The sequence below is a fragment of the Myotis davidii genome, unplaced genomic scaffold (genome assembly GCF_000327345.1).
Source record: "Myotis davidii unplaced genomic scaffold, ASM32734v1 scaffold393, whole genome shotgun sequence".
NCBI lineage: Eukaryota > Metazoa > Chordata > Mammalia > Chiroptera > Vespertilionidae > Myotis > Myotis davidii.
In genome coordinates, this window is record NW_006285913.1 from 948,837 (window position 1) to 966,703 (window position 17,867).

General features: G+C 40.4%; 1 protein-coding gene across 1 annotated transcript in view; it reads right to left on the reverse strand.

The window, feature by feature from the left end:
* LOC102756639 (serine/threonine-protein kinase Sgk3) overlaps positions 1-17,579 on the reverse strand; it is a 52,032-nt gene extending 34,453 nt beyond the window's left edge. Inside the window, exons 1-4 of the mRNA XM_015559538.1 lie at positions 17,483-17,579; positions 10,867-11,083; positions 5,978-6,061; positions 3,278-3,350 (exon numbers count right to left, since the gene is read on the reverse strand). Coding sequence (XP_015415024.1) covers positions 3,278-3,350; positions 5,978-6,061; positions 10,867-10,944 — 235 coding nt within the window. The 5' untranslated portion in view covers positions 10,945-11,083; positions 17,483-17,579. The remainder of the gene's footprint in view (positions 1-3,277; positions 3,351-5,977; positions 6,062-10,866; positions 11,084-17,482) is intronic.
* Positions 17,580-17,867: the final 288 nt, after the last annotated feature.

Consider the following 17,867-nt stretch of genomic DNA (forward strand, 5'->3'; position numbering starts at 1 on the left):
CACATTTCTTAAGAACAAATATAAATTAGATCTGGTCTCTTAGATACAGATGAACTTGGCAGCTTTTTCTTGTTCCACTATGAATTTCTTGAAGAATTTCAGGAAGGTATCTTGTAAAACTCTTCCAAGGGCATTCTTTATGTCACCAGACAATAGTAAAGCATATGTGAGGTTTTCACTAAAAACTATACTTGCCCAGCCGGTGTAACTCAATGGTTGAGTCGACCAATGAACCAGGAGGTCACAGTTCGATTCCTGGTCAGGACACATGCCTAGATTGTGGGCTTGAGCCCCAGTGGAGGGGGTGTGGAATCCAATCAATGATTCTCATCACTGATGTTTCTCTCTCCCCCTCTCTCCCTTCCTCTCAGAAATCAGTAAAATAGTGCTAGACTGCAGCTTAGCAAACACTTAGCTGTGGGCCAGCGCTGTGTGTGCGGAAGAGTGAACTCAATCCTGTGTGTGGAATCCAATCAATGATTCTCATCACTGATGTTTCTCTCTCTCTCCCCCACCTCCCTTCCTCTCTGAAATCAATAAAAATATATTTAAAAATCTATACTTGAAAGACAATCCGTTTTCAGAAACTGGATTTAGTAACATAGAAGAACTAAAACGAATGACTATATTTGAGATATTTAAATAAAATCTAGTGATCACATGGAAGCATCTCTAAATTGTTCTGTGGATTTTTCCTGATGGTACATTTGATACTGGGAGACGGGTTGTGGTAAGAGAGAGTGATTTGCTTTCTTCAGGGAGCTGTATCCCATGCTGCACTAAGTGCTACTTGTCTTTCCACTTCATTACTGACTTTAAACAGTTTTGAAAGCCCTAAAGAAGATAAATAAAAGAAGTCAGTAATGAAAAAAGAAGATCAGTAGTAGTCAGAATTTAGGGGCAATTCTGAGTTTTTAAAAAAGGTGGGGGCATTTTATAGGGAAAGGAAGGAGAATGTTCTGGAAGAAAGGAAGAAGTATACTACTCTATCGCCAGGCCTAGTAGATGGGAGAGCGATGATAACAATGGACTAGGGCAGTGGTTCTCAACCTTCCTAATGCCACGACCCTTTAATATAGTTCCTCGTGTTGTGGTGACCCCCAGCCATAAAATTATTTTCGTTGCTACTTCATAACTGTAATTTGGTTGGAGCGTCGTCCCATGCACCAAAAGGTTGTGGGTTCAACCCCCGGTAGAGGTGTGTATGTGAGGCAACTGATTGATGTTTCTCTCACATTAATGTTTCTTTCTCTCCTTTCCTCTATCTCTAAAATCATATCCTCGAATGAGGATTAAAAAAATAATAATAGAGATATTTTTTAAATCTCTCCAATTAAGAATTTATGTGACTATGTATATTACTTAGAATTTTACTGTATTTTTTCTTATATTATTGAGTAAAATAAAATGTATTTTAAATAAAAATTAAATCATAAAATGAAAGCTTTCGTCTCCAGAATAAGTATTAAACTGACCTATGAAGATTTGTCATTTCAGTGCTTCTAAGAAAATCATCCAAAAGGAGAAATCTCCAAGACTATAGGACAAAGGGTAAAAAAAAAAAATCAAATTTTGACTGAAGGTTTTTCTGTCCTAACACGGCTACTGGTGGTCAGAGTGACCTGATTATATTCGCGATCAAAGGATATTTAGAGCCCGCAGGGACCACGGAGATCCTTTATCCCTCACGCACGCCTTTCAGATCAGGAAACAGGGTCAGAGTTCTTTCTGTAATGTTCCAAACAAGCAATTTTTAAAGAACATGCACAGAAGTTTATGAATTTTGTTTCTAAAGGCACCACGCTTTAAGCAGAGAGTAGAGTAAGGGAATGAGAGAGACAAACCTGGATGAGTAATTCTCCACATATTAGCTGTGAGGCTTGGGAGAGTGGCTTAGCCTCTAGTTTCCTGTGAACGATGTAGTTACAAATGCGAATAAAAACTTTACATACACTAGGGGAAGTGAGAATCCTCACCAATCCCGAGGTTCATAAAGTGTAAAAAAAAAAACCAAAGAGCTTCCAGTTGAGAGGGTTACACGGGGTCATCCTGCAGCCTCAGGGGTGGGGGAACTAAGCTTTAACTACAGTAGGAAAGTGAGAGTAATATGAAAAAGATGAAGGATAAAGAGAAGGTTGTTCATCATGGGCAGAATCCCACACAGTACAATGAAAAGGTTTGGAGTGAAAGAATGGGAAAAGGTGCAGTAAAGATAAGCAACTGAAGAGCTATCTAGTAGAGAGCAATTTGACCAGAGAGAGCAGATATGCAGGGAAGCACAGGGTTACAGGGTTACAAGCAAATGAATTGAGGAAGTAAGATGGTGTGGAGGGAGGGCTCTCTGGTCTGTCCATTCACCTACTACTCAGATAGATGACTTTTCTGATAGGATGCCTGGTAGAAAAGGAGACTTCTGTCTCTCTCTAAGTAGCCACTTGTGGCCTGGATTGATTTCTCGGATTCTAGTGAAAAGCTCCCGGCTTGGGGCTTCAGACATAAGGGCTCCAGATTCCTGAGATCCTTTGTGGCATTACACTCCCCAAGGGAGAGCAATAGGACATTTTTTAGAATCCCATTCAGAGGCTTGTAGGGTGCTGGTACAGAGTACACTTTCAATAAATGCTTCTCAATGCAAAAATGAACGTCCTTCATGGTTAGCAAAGTACCCCAAATAATCCTTAATACCAAAAAAAATTTATCTGAAACCAGACTGCTTAAATTTAACTTCCAAAATTGACATTTACTAGATGCCTGTGGCCCTAACTACGCTTCGGTTTCCTTATCTATAAAATAGTGACGATGATAATATCCAACTCAAAGGTTTGTTGTGAGGTCTCAATGAATTACAACATGTGACATGTATAAAACAATGCTGGGTACACAATAAACACCTTCCTGAGACATTATTTTCATAAAGCATGAGATCAATTTGCTTTGTAAACTTTTCTTTTTTTTTTGTTTAAAATATATTTTATTGATTTTTTACAGAGAGGAAGGGAGAGGGATAGAGAGTTAGAAACATCGATGAGAGAGAAACATCCATCAGCTGCCTCCTACACACCCCCTACTGGGGATGTGCCCACAACCAAGGCACATGCCCTTGACCGGAACTGAACCTGGGACCCTTCAGTCCGCAGGCCGACGCTCTATCCACTGAGCCAAACCGGTCAGGGCGCTTTGTAAACTTTTATATTAGTATACAGTACAATGAATGAGTTAACTATGTCTTCAAACTTCAACTATCACTTATGTCTGGGTCTATGAAGTTACTGCTTACCGGGATCAAAATTATCACCAAATATTCGCTTGGCAGGAATCTTCAGGGCCATAGTGGGAAATTGTTTCTTTAACTAGAATTTTAAAAAGTAACATTATATGAACTTAATTTTATAAGTTTTCTAGTTATGCATGCACCAAAATAAAATACAATCTATTTGCAAGAAAATCCATTGTAAGACATACTTTTAACTATATCACGATCAAATGTACAATATTGAGTTATACCAATAAAATACCATAGACTGTCTAATCATCTTATTTTGTGCCAATAGAACACTTAGCAGCTTTGTGACCTTGATAAGTTACTTAACATCTCTGTACCTGTTTTCGTGCCTGCAAAATAGGGATAATTTTAGCACTTACCTTACAGACTTGTTGTGAGGCTTAAAGGAAATCATTTACGTCAAGTGCTTAGACTAGAATCTAGTATATAAATTTTGAATACATATTACTCACCATTTATTACCTCAGGGGAAGATGTGATCTTTGTGTTCTCTCTATATGAACAGATTGACAATTGTTTTCTAAGAAAGCTGATGAATTTTGCTTTTAACGTTCTCAACTTCAGCCTTCCCCCTATTGCTATTCTAAAATTTATCAGATTTGTTTAGCCCCAGAGAAGAAAAAACTAGGCCCTCAAGAACTTAAGTTTGTAGCAGTAAAGTCATAAATAAGGGTTAATGCCTATTTTTATTATAACCCTCAGGTAAGAGTCCTCCCTACCTCCTCTCCCACACACAGAAACTATGTATCTAACTACCAACTGACAGGAAATAGAAAGAACAGAAGAATGTATTAATCACTCTACACCACTGGCATGCTATCAGCAAAATCCAGACTGAAAAGTCTGCAGACAAATGACACTGCTTTTTCCACAAAAAGCTGTAAAGGAAAGATAAGAGAGGTGGAAGATTAAAAGACACTTAATAGATCTATCAACCAGTCACATAAATACTGAGTGATTATTTGATGGTAAGACATAATCATTCGTTTAGTTTTAGATGTGATAATGTTATGTGTGTGTGCTTTTAAGGACTTTTATCTTTTTTTAGAGAAGATACTAAAATATTTACAGATGAAATGATACGATGAGTGAATTTTGCTTCAGAATTACAGGGGGCCGGCTAGGGCCAGAGATGAAACAAGCATGGCCATTTAATTGTTGAAGCTGGATGGTACATTATTTTATTTTCTGTGTTTGTACTAGTCATTCTACCTCTGTAGGTATTAAGCAATTTCTACAATAAAAAGTTTAAAATGTAAACAGTCATAAAAGCCCATGTAACCGATAATTAAAATGCTTAGAGACTAGAAATTATATTTTTGTCTTTTATTGTAAAAGAGGCATAAGAATTTGTATTTTCAAACTTAGGGAAATCAGGCTTAGTTTAAACTCACTCCTATAGTTTGAAAGAACACAACTAATACTGTTTTTGTCTTTGCCCCTCTCCCCAGGAGGCAGAATTGAAAGGGGTTATGTAAAATGAGAAAGGCAGACACAGAAAACGAGGAAACGAGAAGAAAAAAAAAAAACAGAACAAAAAAAGAGAAATACAGGAAAAATGAGGAAGATGGATAATAAAAACCCAACTACATGTTAAGAAAATTATCTGCAAAAATACTTAAAATGGGATGTTTGATGGAAAAACAGAAAGAACACGATCATGGTGGGGAAATGCCCAAAAGAAACATTCCTACTTTACCTTTACCCTTAAAAATACTCAAATATCACAGCGATTTAAAAAGAAGCCATCCTAAGGATGCTAGGCTTTGAACTCAGGCAGACTCCTGACTGGTCCGTTTCTGGATGATGTTCCCTACTGTTCTACTAAAGGAGACATGTTTGGAAGGTAAGTCTGGCCTATATGATCTTTTAAGCAAAATACATAAAGAAATCTCAAATTTTCAATTATTAGTAGTTCACTGAACAAAATTTCATCTAAGTTCATATAAACCCTCTGTGCAAGTGTGCATGGGTGTTGTGTTACCATCATGCTACCGCAGTATAACCCAGCTATCCGGATAGGCGCAGTCAGATTTGTACAATCATTAAAAAAAAGTGCTAGTCATATACATAATGGTATCCAAGAATTTCAAATAGAGCTAGCAACACTCAACCCTCACCTAGCCTCTACTATAAACTATTTTTTTTAAATCACTGGAAAAAATTACAGAAGATATTCTCATGTACAAATTCTTACTGGCTCTTAGTTTGTTTCAAAAATGTGACTTCACTTAGAGTAAAAAAATGACTGTCTTAATTAATATGTTAAATATTGATTAAGCAGTATTTAAAACTATATACAGTAAGTTTCAGTTGCATATGCATTGAAGAAAAACTAAGTAACAAAAGAAAACACAATAAATTTAACCAGAAATAACATGATGATTAGCAATTATTAGAGAGGTAGATGTAAAGGATTTATTTCTAATATTCTATAACATTAAAATATATTTTAAGTTGTACATCTGGTTTTCATACTTTCAATACTTTATGTGGAACTTGTCAACGGTCCCCTCTCCACCCTTTTGTATAAGAATTCCAAAGTTAGAATGCTTTTGAAGAATCTCTTACTCTTTTCTGCTTCTCTGATATATCTGAATATTATTTAATCACTCAAGTAAAATCTCTCGTATTTTTGAGTTTTCTCAGGTGTCTTATTTTAAATAAAAACCTCATAAAGTGACCATTACTTACAGTATTGTAAAGCTTATCAAATTCTGCATATCTTCTGAAGACAAACCACTCACTCCTGCCCACTGAGACCAGAACTTTATAAACCTGTGAAAACAAAAAGATAATAAAAATAACACAATATTTGATTGCAAAAAAACATTAACTACTTAAATATGTGAATGTTTTCATACTCATGAAACTAATATTAGACATAAATGTTTATATGTGATTCTCCAAGATACACAAGCATACCAACTGAAATACTTATTTTATCTTGTTGAAAGGTGGCCTTTTATTTTTAAAAAATGCTATGAAATAGGTCTATAATTTTCAAAGAATAACACAGTGAATACCATGTACTCATTATTTAAATGAATCCTATTTTGCTATTCTTGTTTCAGATTTTCCTGCCAAGAATAAGACATTATAGATTCAACTGAAGATATTCCCTATTCTTCTCCAGCAGTACCACTACCCTGAAACTATAAAGTATTTTCAAAAGTGATGCCTGGCACATAGTAAATACTCAATTATTAGTTCTCCTTCTCCCAGGTCATCTTTTACATGGTAGTTTTCAAACTAAGAATTTATCCTCAGATTTCCTCCTACCTTAATATTTTCATATATACATAACTGCATATAATCATAGTCAACAACCGTATGAAGTAAGCAGAACAAATATTACGCCCCCCACTATACATATGAGTAAATGGCCAAAAAAAGTTACACAACTTGCCCAAGCACACAGACTTGTGAGATAAGATCTAAATCTTCTAATGCCCACCGTGCATCAGAATTAGTATCAAATCAACAGTTAAATTATAAAATCAACTCTCACAGTTCATCCCATAGATACTCTCACATTATAATTTAATATACCAATGTAAAGAAAACTGTTTGGGACCCCCCCAAATATTATATCATTTCTAAAGAGAAAAATATCAAGAATCCAGGTTTATGAGAAAAGACACCCTGACATATGGCCTGTGTTACCAATCTCTTCATTTTACAGTATATATGACTAGGGGAAAGAGATAGGAGTAGCTTTGGGGTTTATAATACAATTGCCCACAATCTGTTAGACAAGTTAAAGTAAATGAGGTTAATTCTGGAAGATGGGTAAACATGTATAAACTATCCTTCCCTATGAAAGATTGGTAAGCTATACTCACAAGTTCATAGTTAGATGATACCGTGAGGAAAGGAACTCCCTGATAAGTATGTGATTGTACTGAACGAATTCTGTAGTATCGTTTAAGATATAATCACACTTATAGGCCAACAGTGGGAGGAGTTAAGTATTCACCTGGGAAGTGAAACAGTCACTAGTATCAGACACCTAAGTGATGAACCATCTAGACCCGGGTGGGGAACCTTTTTTCTGCCAACGGCCATTTGGATATTTATAACATCATTTGCAGGCCATACAAAATCACCAACTTAAAAATTAGCCTGCTGTATTGAGTCAAACATTTAAGTAACTCACCCCTAATGTCTTGGCAAGGTCAGACCAAATGATTTTGAGGACCTTATAGAGCACTGATGGCGAACCTTTTGAGCTCGGTGTGTCAGCATTTTGAAAAACCCTAACTTAACTCTGGTGCCGTGTCACATACAGAATTTTTTTGATATTTGCAACCAGAGTAAAACAAAGACTTATATTTTTGATATTTATTTTATATATTTAAATACCATTTAACAAAGAAAAATCAACCAAAAAAATGAGTTCGCGTGTCACCTCTGACATGCGTGTCATAGGTTCGCCATCACTGTTATAGGGCCTGCAGGCTGGACGTTCCCCTCCCCTGATCTAGACTGACAGAAAAGAGCACCCTACAGGAGCCACAGGGTGGTGATATGGCTCTTCTGGTCCTAACCAAGAAGGTATGTATCACGCTGTCTTAGAGGAAGCTATTAGGTGTAAGATGTCAGAAATGTTTGCAAGATGACACTGCTCACATGGAGAATGAGCAGAAGTAGAGGGTCAAGAACCTGATCAAGGTGCCAGTGAAGGTGAGCCATGCTTCTAAGACTAGACTACACGTTTACCTCATACATCATTCAGGACTGAATAGGCCTGGTGCAGGGCTGCTACAAAAGGATTGGAAACTTAGGTTTCTCCAATTTCAAGCTTCTTGAATTACTTGTGCCAATTCCCGGTGTTGTAAGGCGGCTGGCTTCCCATCACTACCCAAGTACAGCCAAGCTAGAACCCAAGCCTGGGTTCCAGGCTGAAGCAGTTCTGCTACAAATATATTTACAGGAGCCGAGATAAAGCCCTGTGAATTATTAATTAGCAGTAGGGTTTATTAACAAGGGTTTATTGAGTAAGTTCTAATTTAAAAAATCAATAGACAAAAACAAAAACTTTAAATTTTAAAAAATACTTTAATTTACCAAAAAAACCACAAGATTACACAGAAAGAGTATAATATTTATCACAATATGAAATGATCTTATTGAATTTTAAAATACTTCTTTATTGTCTGTCTTGCCTCAACATAGAATATAAGTTCCTTGAGAACAAGGGCTGTGTCATTTTTGCTAACTGCTGTACCCCAGTTGCCTAGAACAGTGTTTGGCATAATAAAGAAACTCAATGACTATTTGTTGAGTGGATAAATGAAAGTATAATTTAGACTTGGTTTAAGTCAAGACATCTTAGGATGCAATTCTGTTAGAAGCTTCACAGTGCAGAGCTATATAAAGACGTGTGAGCATTACCTCGACCATGAAAAACAGGAGGACACCGGAGATAACCCACTGACAATGTTGGCGAAGTATGAACTTCCCTCAAACTTGGCAAGAGCTTATGCCCTTGAAGGAGAGAATAGCCTAAAGGTCAAAGTAAAGATGGGGAAGGAAGGAAAACTTGCACACATTTCACTATTTCATCCAAGGTACACTGACCTCTTACCATCAATGTGTTATTTCTAAATTTTGCTTATACAAATGTGGGATAAATGTACACTGCTTGTTAAGATATTACTACTGCCCTGACCGGTGTGGCTCAGTGGATAGAGCGTCTGCCTGCAGACTCAATTCCGGTCCCAGACTCGATTCCGGTCAAGGGCATGTACCTTGGTTGTGGGCACATCCCCAGTGGGGGGTGTGCAGGGGGCAGCTGATCAATGTTTCTCACTCATCGATGTTTCTAACTCTCTATTCCTCTCCCTTCCTGTCTGTAGAAAATCAATATTTCCCTCTCCTTTCCTCTCTGTAAAAAGTCAATAAAATATTTTTTTTTAAAAGAGAAGATATTACTACCAACACAGAGACTGAGGGGGAGCAAACTGTCAGACACACATCATAGTATCTCAGCTCTGGGCTCTGGTGCAGAGTGTGGAGGTGTTATGGGAGGGAGCAGAGAGGGTAGAGGGGCTGTTTCTAGCTCCTTATCTGGGATTTTGAGAGAAAACCACCATGGGGGGGTGAGGGGTCCCAGCTCCACTTATTTAAGAAGGCGGAGTGGAGTGGTCAAAGAGTTTAACTCCTCAGCTTTCCTCAACTCCCATGTGAAATGGACTGAGTTGAAAGTCGCTTGTCACTGGGCATCTTTAGCAGGGCCAGGTGACCCCCTGGGCAGAGCCTGGGGTAGATCACTTGATTCAGGAGCAGGCAAAGGGCATGCCAGAGCCTCAGTGGGCTCTATCGCCTTTGAGAGCCAGCCTAACCACAGAACAGACAAGTCAGTTCATCAACTGCAGATGCCAGCAATAGTCTATGCTTCATTACACTAATTAGAAAAGTGACTGTTCTCCAATAATGCCGGGGTCCAACCCCCGCAGGTCCAGGGGTCCCCAAAGGTGGGGATGGAGTCGGCGAAGAAGGAATGACACGGAGACACCAGTCAGTTGATCAGCAGCCTAGCCAGGATCGCTAGCCAGGATCTCCAGAGAAGTTCTGGTCAGGATCTCCAGCCAGGTTCTGTCCAGGAGCTTTTGCCATGTTCCGTCTCTAGGTTCTGTATCCTGTTGTCTTGTTACATCTGTATTTATACCAGTTGATTCCAATCCTATCAATCTCTATTCCAAAGGTTAGGGCGTTTCTTATCTCCATTCCAGGGAGTAAAGATTATGTAGCTTAGGCATGATTGTTCATAGTTAAAGTGATTAATTACCCTCCTGGCACTTAGTTAAGGGGTTTTATTCCCTCCCTAACTTCAGGGGAAAATCCCTCCCGGGGGAAACAACCTTTCTCAGAGAGGTGACCTTGGTTAAAACACATAGTGCCAAGAAGGTGAGCAAACATATTAAGAACAGTATGCCATATATGCCAGGTCCCTTGAAACAGCAAGGATGGACTGGCTCCCGGCACAATAATAGTCACTGATACACTGATTCAACAAATATTCACTGTGTTTATTCTTTATAAAGCCCTATAGTAGATCCTATGGTGGTAAAAAGTAAAATTAGAAATGGGCTTTGCCTCTAAGGTAAAAAAAGAGATAAATGACTGGATGACGTATTTTTAAAATTGAGGTAGAAAATAATAAACGTCATAAGAATACTATGAGAAAGAAAAAAGATACTATGAAAAAAGATACTATGGAAATTTTGAGAAAGGCACTACGGAAATTTCTAGATAGTGGTTCTTAATATGGGACCAATGACTTCTGGGTCCATTAACCCCCCGACAGTGCACATAAAATTATATCCACAGGCATGCACACTTCCTGGTAAGAGGGTCTGTCAGAAAGTGTCATAAGTTTCTCCAAGGGTTAGGTAAACAGGCAAAAATCTGCACTGAAAAAGTCGTCCCTGTGTATTGTAATGGAATACAGCATTGGAAAGATACGTAAAATCTGGATTTGTGGACATTGGCAGAGGACATTCTAGATTAAGAAAGAAAAGCAGAAATGGAAATATTCTCTATTTTTTCCCCCCATATGCTTTACCCTGAATACTTACAGTGAATCTCTTCTTTTTCTCTCTGTGTTCATCAGAGCTGGGAATGCTTACACTTGGGCAGCTTTCCTTGTAGTCCATGGTATAATCCCTTTGGGTTTAAGGCCTCAAAAGGACACCAGAAAAGGAGTCCGAAGCAATGGTCAGCAGAGGACAAACACAATCAGCTACTCCAAAACACAAAACCTCTTGAGGTAATGTTCAAATTCCATCATGCAACCTTAACCGACAGAAAAAAACAAACAAAACTGATTAGCAAAACCATCTTTAAAATACCATTAATTTACTTTTGGTCGTTAAGTCTCGGCCCAGGTTAAGAGATTTAATTTCTGTTACGTCCATTTCAAGAGATAAACCACAATCAAACATTTGCATCCCATCCACCTTTCTTACTGCTAAGAAATTCCGGAAGCTTCTATACCACAGTTCATGTGGACTAAGGGCTACCTCTCACCTAAAAGATCCCTAGTTTGATGGATTTTTCCAGGTATGGTTTTCAGACTTTTTGCATCAGGTCAAACAGGTGAAGCTTGCTTCAGATTAAGATCCTATTTAGTAGGTAACCATTTATGCCCATTTTACAAATGAGGCAACTAAGACACAGAGAGGTTAAATAACTCGCCTATCCAGCATTTGAACCCCAGCTGTTTGGCTCCAGAGACCTGACTCTTAACCACTGTGCTATGCTGCATTTTAATAACTGTGGACCATTCTGATGCACTGGACCCCTGATTAGAGCTGTTACAATAGATCTCAATTCAGAAAAAAGCACAATTATACTAATATTATCATTCCACCTATGGACAAAAGACTCAAGATGTCACATTGATATCACCTTTGCTACACACAGCAGCCCATACTCACCACTGACACGAAATAGTACCCCTTAAAGTAGTGGTTCTCAACCTTCCTAATGGTTGAGACCCTTTAATACAGTTCCTCATGTTGTGGTGACCCCCAACCATAAAATTATTTTCGTTGCTACTTCATAACTGTAATTTTGCTATTGTTATGAATCGTAATGTAAATATCTGATATGCAGGATGTATTTTCATTGTTACAAATTGAACATAAAGCATAGTGATTAATCACAAAACAATACGTAATTATATGTGTTTTCCGATGGTCTTAGGCGACCCCTGTGAAAGGGTCATTGACCCCCAAAGGGGTCGCGACCCACAGGTTGAGAACCGCTGCCTTACAAGGTTAGTTTGCCAGTCCCTCTCCATGATTAATTTCAGGAAGTCACTCTGACAGATGTGATCATTGTAAATAAATTACATTCAAGTAATGATTTCAAGTATCTATCTGCAGGCATGGAATATCAGGTATAATGAATTTTAACTGATCAGAAGGGGGCTTCCTTTAAGATCACCAAAACCTACTTTGGCCCTAGCAGGTTTGACGCTCAGTGGACGGAGCATCAGCCCACGGACTGAAGGGTCCCAGGTTTGATTCTGGTCAAGGGCATGTACCTCGGTTGCAGGCTCACCCAGTCAGGGCCCATGCAGGAGGCAACCAATCGATGTTTCTCTCTCTCTGTCTCTCCTCGTTTCCTCCACTCTCTCTAAAATCAATGCAAAAATAGCTTCGGGTGAGGATTAACAACAACAACAACAACAACAAAAAACAGCCCAAAAATTTAAAAAACACATAAAACCTATTTTGTTGGATTTGCTGCTGGAAATGCAGTCAGGAGGATTTATACGTAGTCAAATTCGTTGTTAGAAAACATGGAAATGTAATTGGCCTCCTCTTAAGCTTGGGGTGCAGCATTGTCTATGTTAGTTCACCCTATAACCCCATAAAAGCAGCATTTGTCTAAATTAGAGACTCCATAACTCCTTCTATTACTTTTGAGTGTCATGTGACTGATGCAGTAATTGGGACCAAGAATGACCCTAGGAAACAGACCCTCAAAAATGGGATGCATGTTTGATGAATGCCCAGATCACTTTCCGGTGGGGTGGGAGGGGGGTAGGGAACTAGTCACTGGGCACACAGAGATGGCATCACTCAAATTGCCTCCCCCGGTGTTACAGGACGGAATATAGGGGTAGGCAAGGTGCTGGAAGGCCACGTGGATGATGGAAAAGCTATTTTAAAGCCTGTGACCTGGGCTGGGCTGCTTCTGGTTATCTTTGAGAATAAGCACAAAGATGGCAAATTGAAAGTCATGAATTCCCACATAGGTGGGTGGGAAATCTATGGCTGTTAGATTTTTTTTGTCTTATAGCTGCTAAGCTGATAGGACTAAGGATCAAGACCAAAATTTGATGGTTAAGTGTTGCAGAGCCAGTTAAACATGCAACCCTGGAAAGTCTCTCATGCTGACTACATGGGCAGTGGCTGAAAATGATCCTGAATCACAGATGCAGGCACTTGGGCAAACACAATGAGGCTAAGAATGTTGAACTCCATACTCAGCTGAACATCCCTACTGAAAGCAGCAACTACACCTCTCTCGGGAGTCTCAGCCTCCCAAACCCTGCCCTACATAAACCCTTCCAAGTTGTTTCACACGGGGATGCCAAGTCTCCTCACTACCTACTCCCATCACCCCTCATGGCCTCAAAATGGTAGTTAGAGCCCAACAGAACTCAGAAAGAAGTTCAGCGCCTACTCTGAAAGGAGATGCCTTTATACTAAAACCAGAGGCCCAGTGCATGAAATTGGTGCACAGGTAGGATCCCTAGTGGCTGCAGGCTGCCAGCTGGGGGACCTCCCTTCCCTTGACCACCTGCAGCTCCCACCGCTGCAGCGACCGGGGAAGTGGGGGTAAGGGGGGCCCTCCCTTCCCCTGGTTGAACTCCCGTTCAAACTCCAAGTCGAGGGGACAATTTGCCTATTAGGCTTTTATTATATAGGAAGTTTGGAGAATCTTAACAATTTTTACCAGCAGGAGTCTGAGGAAGCACATATGGAAGAACTTTCAAAGGATGTTAGACCCAAGAATGTTAGACTAAATATAAGATCACTGTGACCCTCTGCAGGGCCACAATGGATCCCATCAATCTCTCTCCAGACCTCCCTTCCTCCAGAGAGACCTGCATCCATTCACAAGGGTGACCATCCACTGGGAAACGGGAAATTCCTAATCCTTCCAAGAGTTACTGGGCACTAGCTCTGAACTGATGCTAATCCCTGGAGACCCAAAACATGGTCTGCTAGTCAGAACACCCAACTTATTCCAGAAAAACATAGTAAGATAAAATCACCCATCCATGCCAGGATCCAGCTAACAGGCAGTAGAGCTAGGATTCAAGTCCAAATCTGTCTGACTCCAAAACCTATGTGGACTTGTTTGCTACACCACATGCCTCTCCTTCAGTGAAGTTTCTCTTTCCTTCAAGCTAAATCAAACTGGCAAACTCACAATATTCAATACTTAGTGGCTAAGCTTATTATAAGCCAAGACTGTGTTCTGTGCGCCTTAATCCGGCTGCTGCTCACAACAGCTCTACCTACTGAGAGGAAACCGAGTTGAGACAGAAGCATAAAAAGATGAAGCTACCTGCTCCAGGTGGTGGAGTCAGAATTTGAACGCAGGTGATCAGCTTTTAGGACCTTTACCCATTGTGCCACACTGCCTCTGAAGAGTCCCCTGAGAAGCAATGAAGCAGGTTCATAAACTCGTTTTTAAGTGGTTACAACTGACATTATGAAAAAGCAACCCTGTTATTACTGTAAATTTAGTGTATGATTATTCTATAAAACGGAAGCAATTTAAATTATACAAAATTATCTTATGGCCACGGAGCCAAATAAAACAGAATGAGAAGAGGGCTGATGTAAGAACCCCCACAGCTAAGAAAAAAATAGAACAAAAAGTTACATCGTTCACGTGGGATTAAAAGTTGGAGCTTTTGTGGGGGTTCAGAGGGAGGTTAGGCTTTTCAAAGGAGAATCACAAAAAGAACCTGCTGGAGAGTCACAAGATGATCTTGCAGGCTGGCTCCCGGGGGCAGCTGGCTTGCCTAGGAGCAGGTCCCATGACTCTAAGGAGACCAAGTTGAGATACTAACCCAGAATGGAGGAACTAACTTTACCATCCAGCTAGTGAATCAACTCAGACAAGCCCCAAACGACAAAAAGAAGCGGGTCCGATGGAAACAGAACTTTCAAAGGCCAGCCAGACCTTAGGAGGGCAGCGATTTGCAAGGGTCATATAATAGCTGGTAAGTACTACATTTATAGTAGTTCTCACCTGGGGGACATCTGGCAATGTCTGGAGACATTTTAGGGTGTCACAACTTGGAGGATTGCTATTGGCTACATGCCATGGAGGATGCTACACATCCTACAATGCGCACAGGACAGCCCCTACAACAGAAAATTATCTGGCCCAAAACGTCAACGGTGTTACAGTCAAGAAACTAACATTTATTGAGCACTAATGCCAGGCGATTTTCACGCTTTTTCATCTCACAGCACACATAAACTAATTACTAAAATTCTGTGGCACACCAAAAAAATATATTTTTTGCCATTATAACAAAAAAAATAGGTATAACTTTGATTCGTTCACACCGGACAGCTATTGTTGTGTTGGCTGTTGTCATTTTTAATGTCACCCATGATTGTGCTTGTGATGGGACCAACATTCAGAGCCCATTCTGAACCAAGCTCTTGGTTAGATGTCAATGTGTGATGTTTCAAGAGGACGATGGGCCATTTCTGACCTAGAGCTGCACAAGCCTGACCCCTCGTGCTGGCAGAACTGGGTCGCTGCTTTCCTTCTGCGTGGTTTGCTGTCTGTAACCCTATTCCCAATGGACACGCAGTGCTCCCTTCTCCTCACTCTGTATCTCCAAAGGTGATTTACGTAGTTTAACACAATGCATGCGGCGATATCTTAAGAAATCGAGGGACAGTGTGTGCAAGGCAGGCTCTCGGGTCAGAGCTCTATTCAGGTCACAGTTCTGCCACCAAAGCTGTGTGACCATGTGGAAGTACTTCTTATCACCTAGGTTTCTTCATCTGTAAAACCAGGATAGCGATACGTTATGAGTTGTTGTAAAGAGTAAGTGATGTGTTAGATGTTAGTTCTTAGAACAGCGATTTTCAACCGGTGTGCCGCAAGAATTTTTAACACACGCAATACCTGACTAGTTAGTCAGGGGCACTGGCCTCTTCTCCCTCTGTTCCTCTGGTGATTCACACTAACGCATAAAGGAAAATGAAGAACAAGCCTGTCCCAAAGGGAAGGAATTAGGCTTGGAAGAGTTACAAGTTTCCTTCAGCAGGGGAACAGGACTAGTGCTGGGTGTTGTGGGTACAAGAACCCCAAAGGGGAGAGCTGACAGGGCCCCTCAAGGAAGAGACAAACGAAAACCATGTACAGACCCTGGGCATGTCAAGGGGACTGGCATGGGAACAGGTTTGGGAACGGGGAACTGACCCAGAGAATAAAGAGAGGAACTGGGGTGGGGATAGGACCAGAATTATTCCTGAGGGGAGAACAGGACAAGTGGATGGGTTTCATTTTAAATTACATTAAAAGTATTTTCCCCAGGAGATTCTGACCCCAAACTACTGGTTGTTTTATTAAAAGGCTACTCTAATAGTAAGCAATCTATATCTGTTTATTTCCGCCTCTCAGAATACTAGCTCCAAGCACATCCAAAATGTTTCAACAGAAACAAAGCACATCTTTGTCATATTGTAAATTAAGTTAATTGCAGAACAGATTAAAAAATCTAACAGGCTCTGCCAGTGGAAAATACATAGCAACCTTCTCCGCGCTCCCCCCACCCCCCCCGACACACATCACATGATGAATCAGTTATAACTTTTCCTGTTTTTCCTACTGATATATCCTTCCTCTAATTCCCACCCCACTCCCGTTTGATTTTTCCCTCATTCTGTCACCACAAAGCAGTCCTAGTTTTTCCTAGATTTATTCATCTCTTATTTGAGACAACTTTTATTTATCCTGTTCTTTTTAAAAAAATATATATATATTTTTATTGATTTCAGAGAGGAAGGGAGAGGGAGAGAGAGATAGAAACATCAATGATGAAAGAGAATCATTGATTGGTTGCCTCCTGCGAGTCCCCGACTGGGGATCGGGCCCACAACCTGGGCATGTGCCCTTGACCGGAATCGAACCCAGGGCCTTTCAGTCCCCAGGCCGACGCTCTATCCACTGAGCCAAACCAGCCACGGCTATCCTGATTCTTGATAACGTGATATAAAAGTTAAAAATAAAATATGTGCAAAATATTGAGATACAATGTAGATGAATAGTCTGCACCCAACAATCCATAGGTGTGTCCAAGAGCTTGAACAAAAGTCTGTTAGTTCCATGAGACTGGCTCCGCTTTATTACATACATTTAAGGAAGGGCAGAGTGAGGAGGCAGCAGTCAACGCTGACAGGCCTTTGTTTTCCAACATGAGAATCGAATCGAAACTGCCAGGATAAGAAGGAAGGGCTTAACTTTACTCCAAATGAAAACACGTCCCTCTTCTGATTCCAGAACTGACAGGGTATGGCTGGTAAGTGCAGCTGTAATGCTCTGCTCTGCCCTTGACCTCCCAAGGTCATCCTCCTGGGTTCCTGATCACCACAATGCCTGCCCTCCTCCCTGGGCTGTCCCTTTTCCACTGGGACTCACACTCCCAGTGCATCTTCCAGGCAGGACACAGAAGACTCTCAAGGATGATTCTCGGAGGACTGTCACCATTGGTAGGACGATAGGTGGATGGATGGGTGATCAGCTGAGGCAAGAGGAAACCAAAGGGGGAATTCACACCGTTGCAGAGGTAAAATCTGTCAGGCCCCAGGAAGCCTAGGGCACAGCTGGTTCTGACAGAAGGTTCGGAGAGTTCAGATTAAGGAGGCGCCAAAAACAAAAACAAATCACCAGCACGTTATAGAGTCTCTTGGGAGGCCCTCCAACCTGGTACCTCTTCTTCCATTCCAACCTTCTTCCAATCCAACCTTCCCACAGTACAGCTGCCTTTTAATCACTGTAAGTCTGATCATTTCACGCCTTTGCT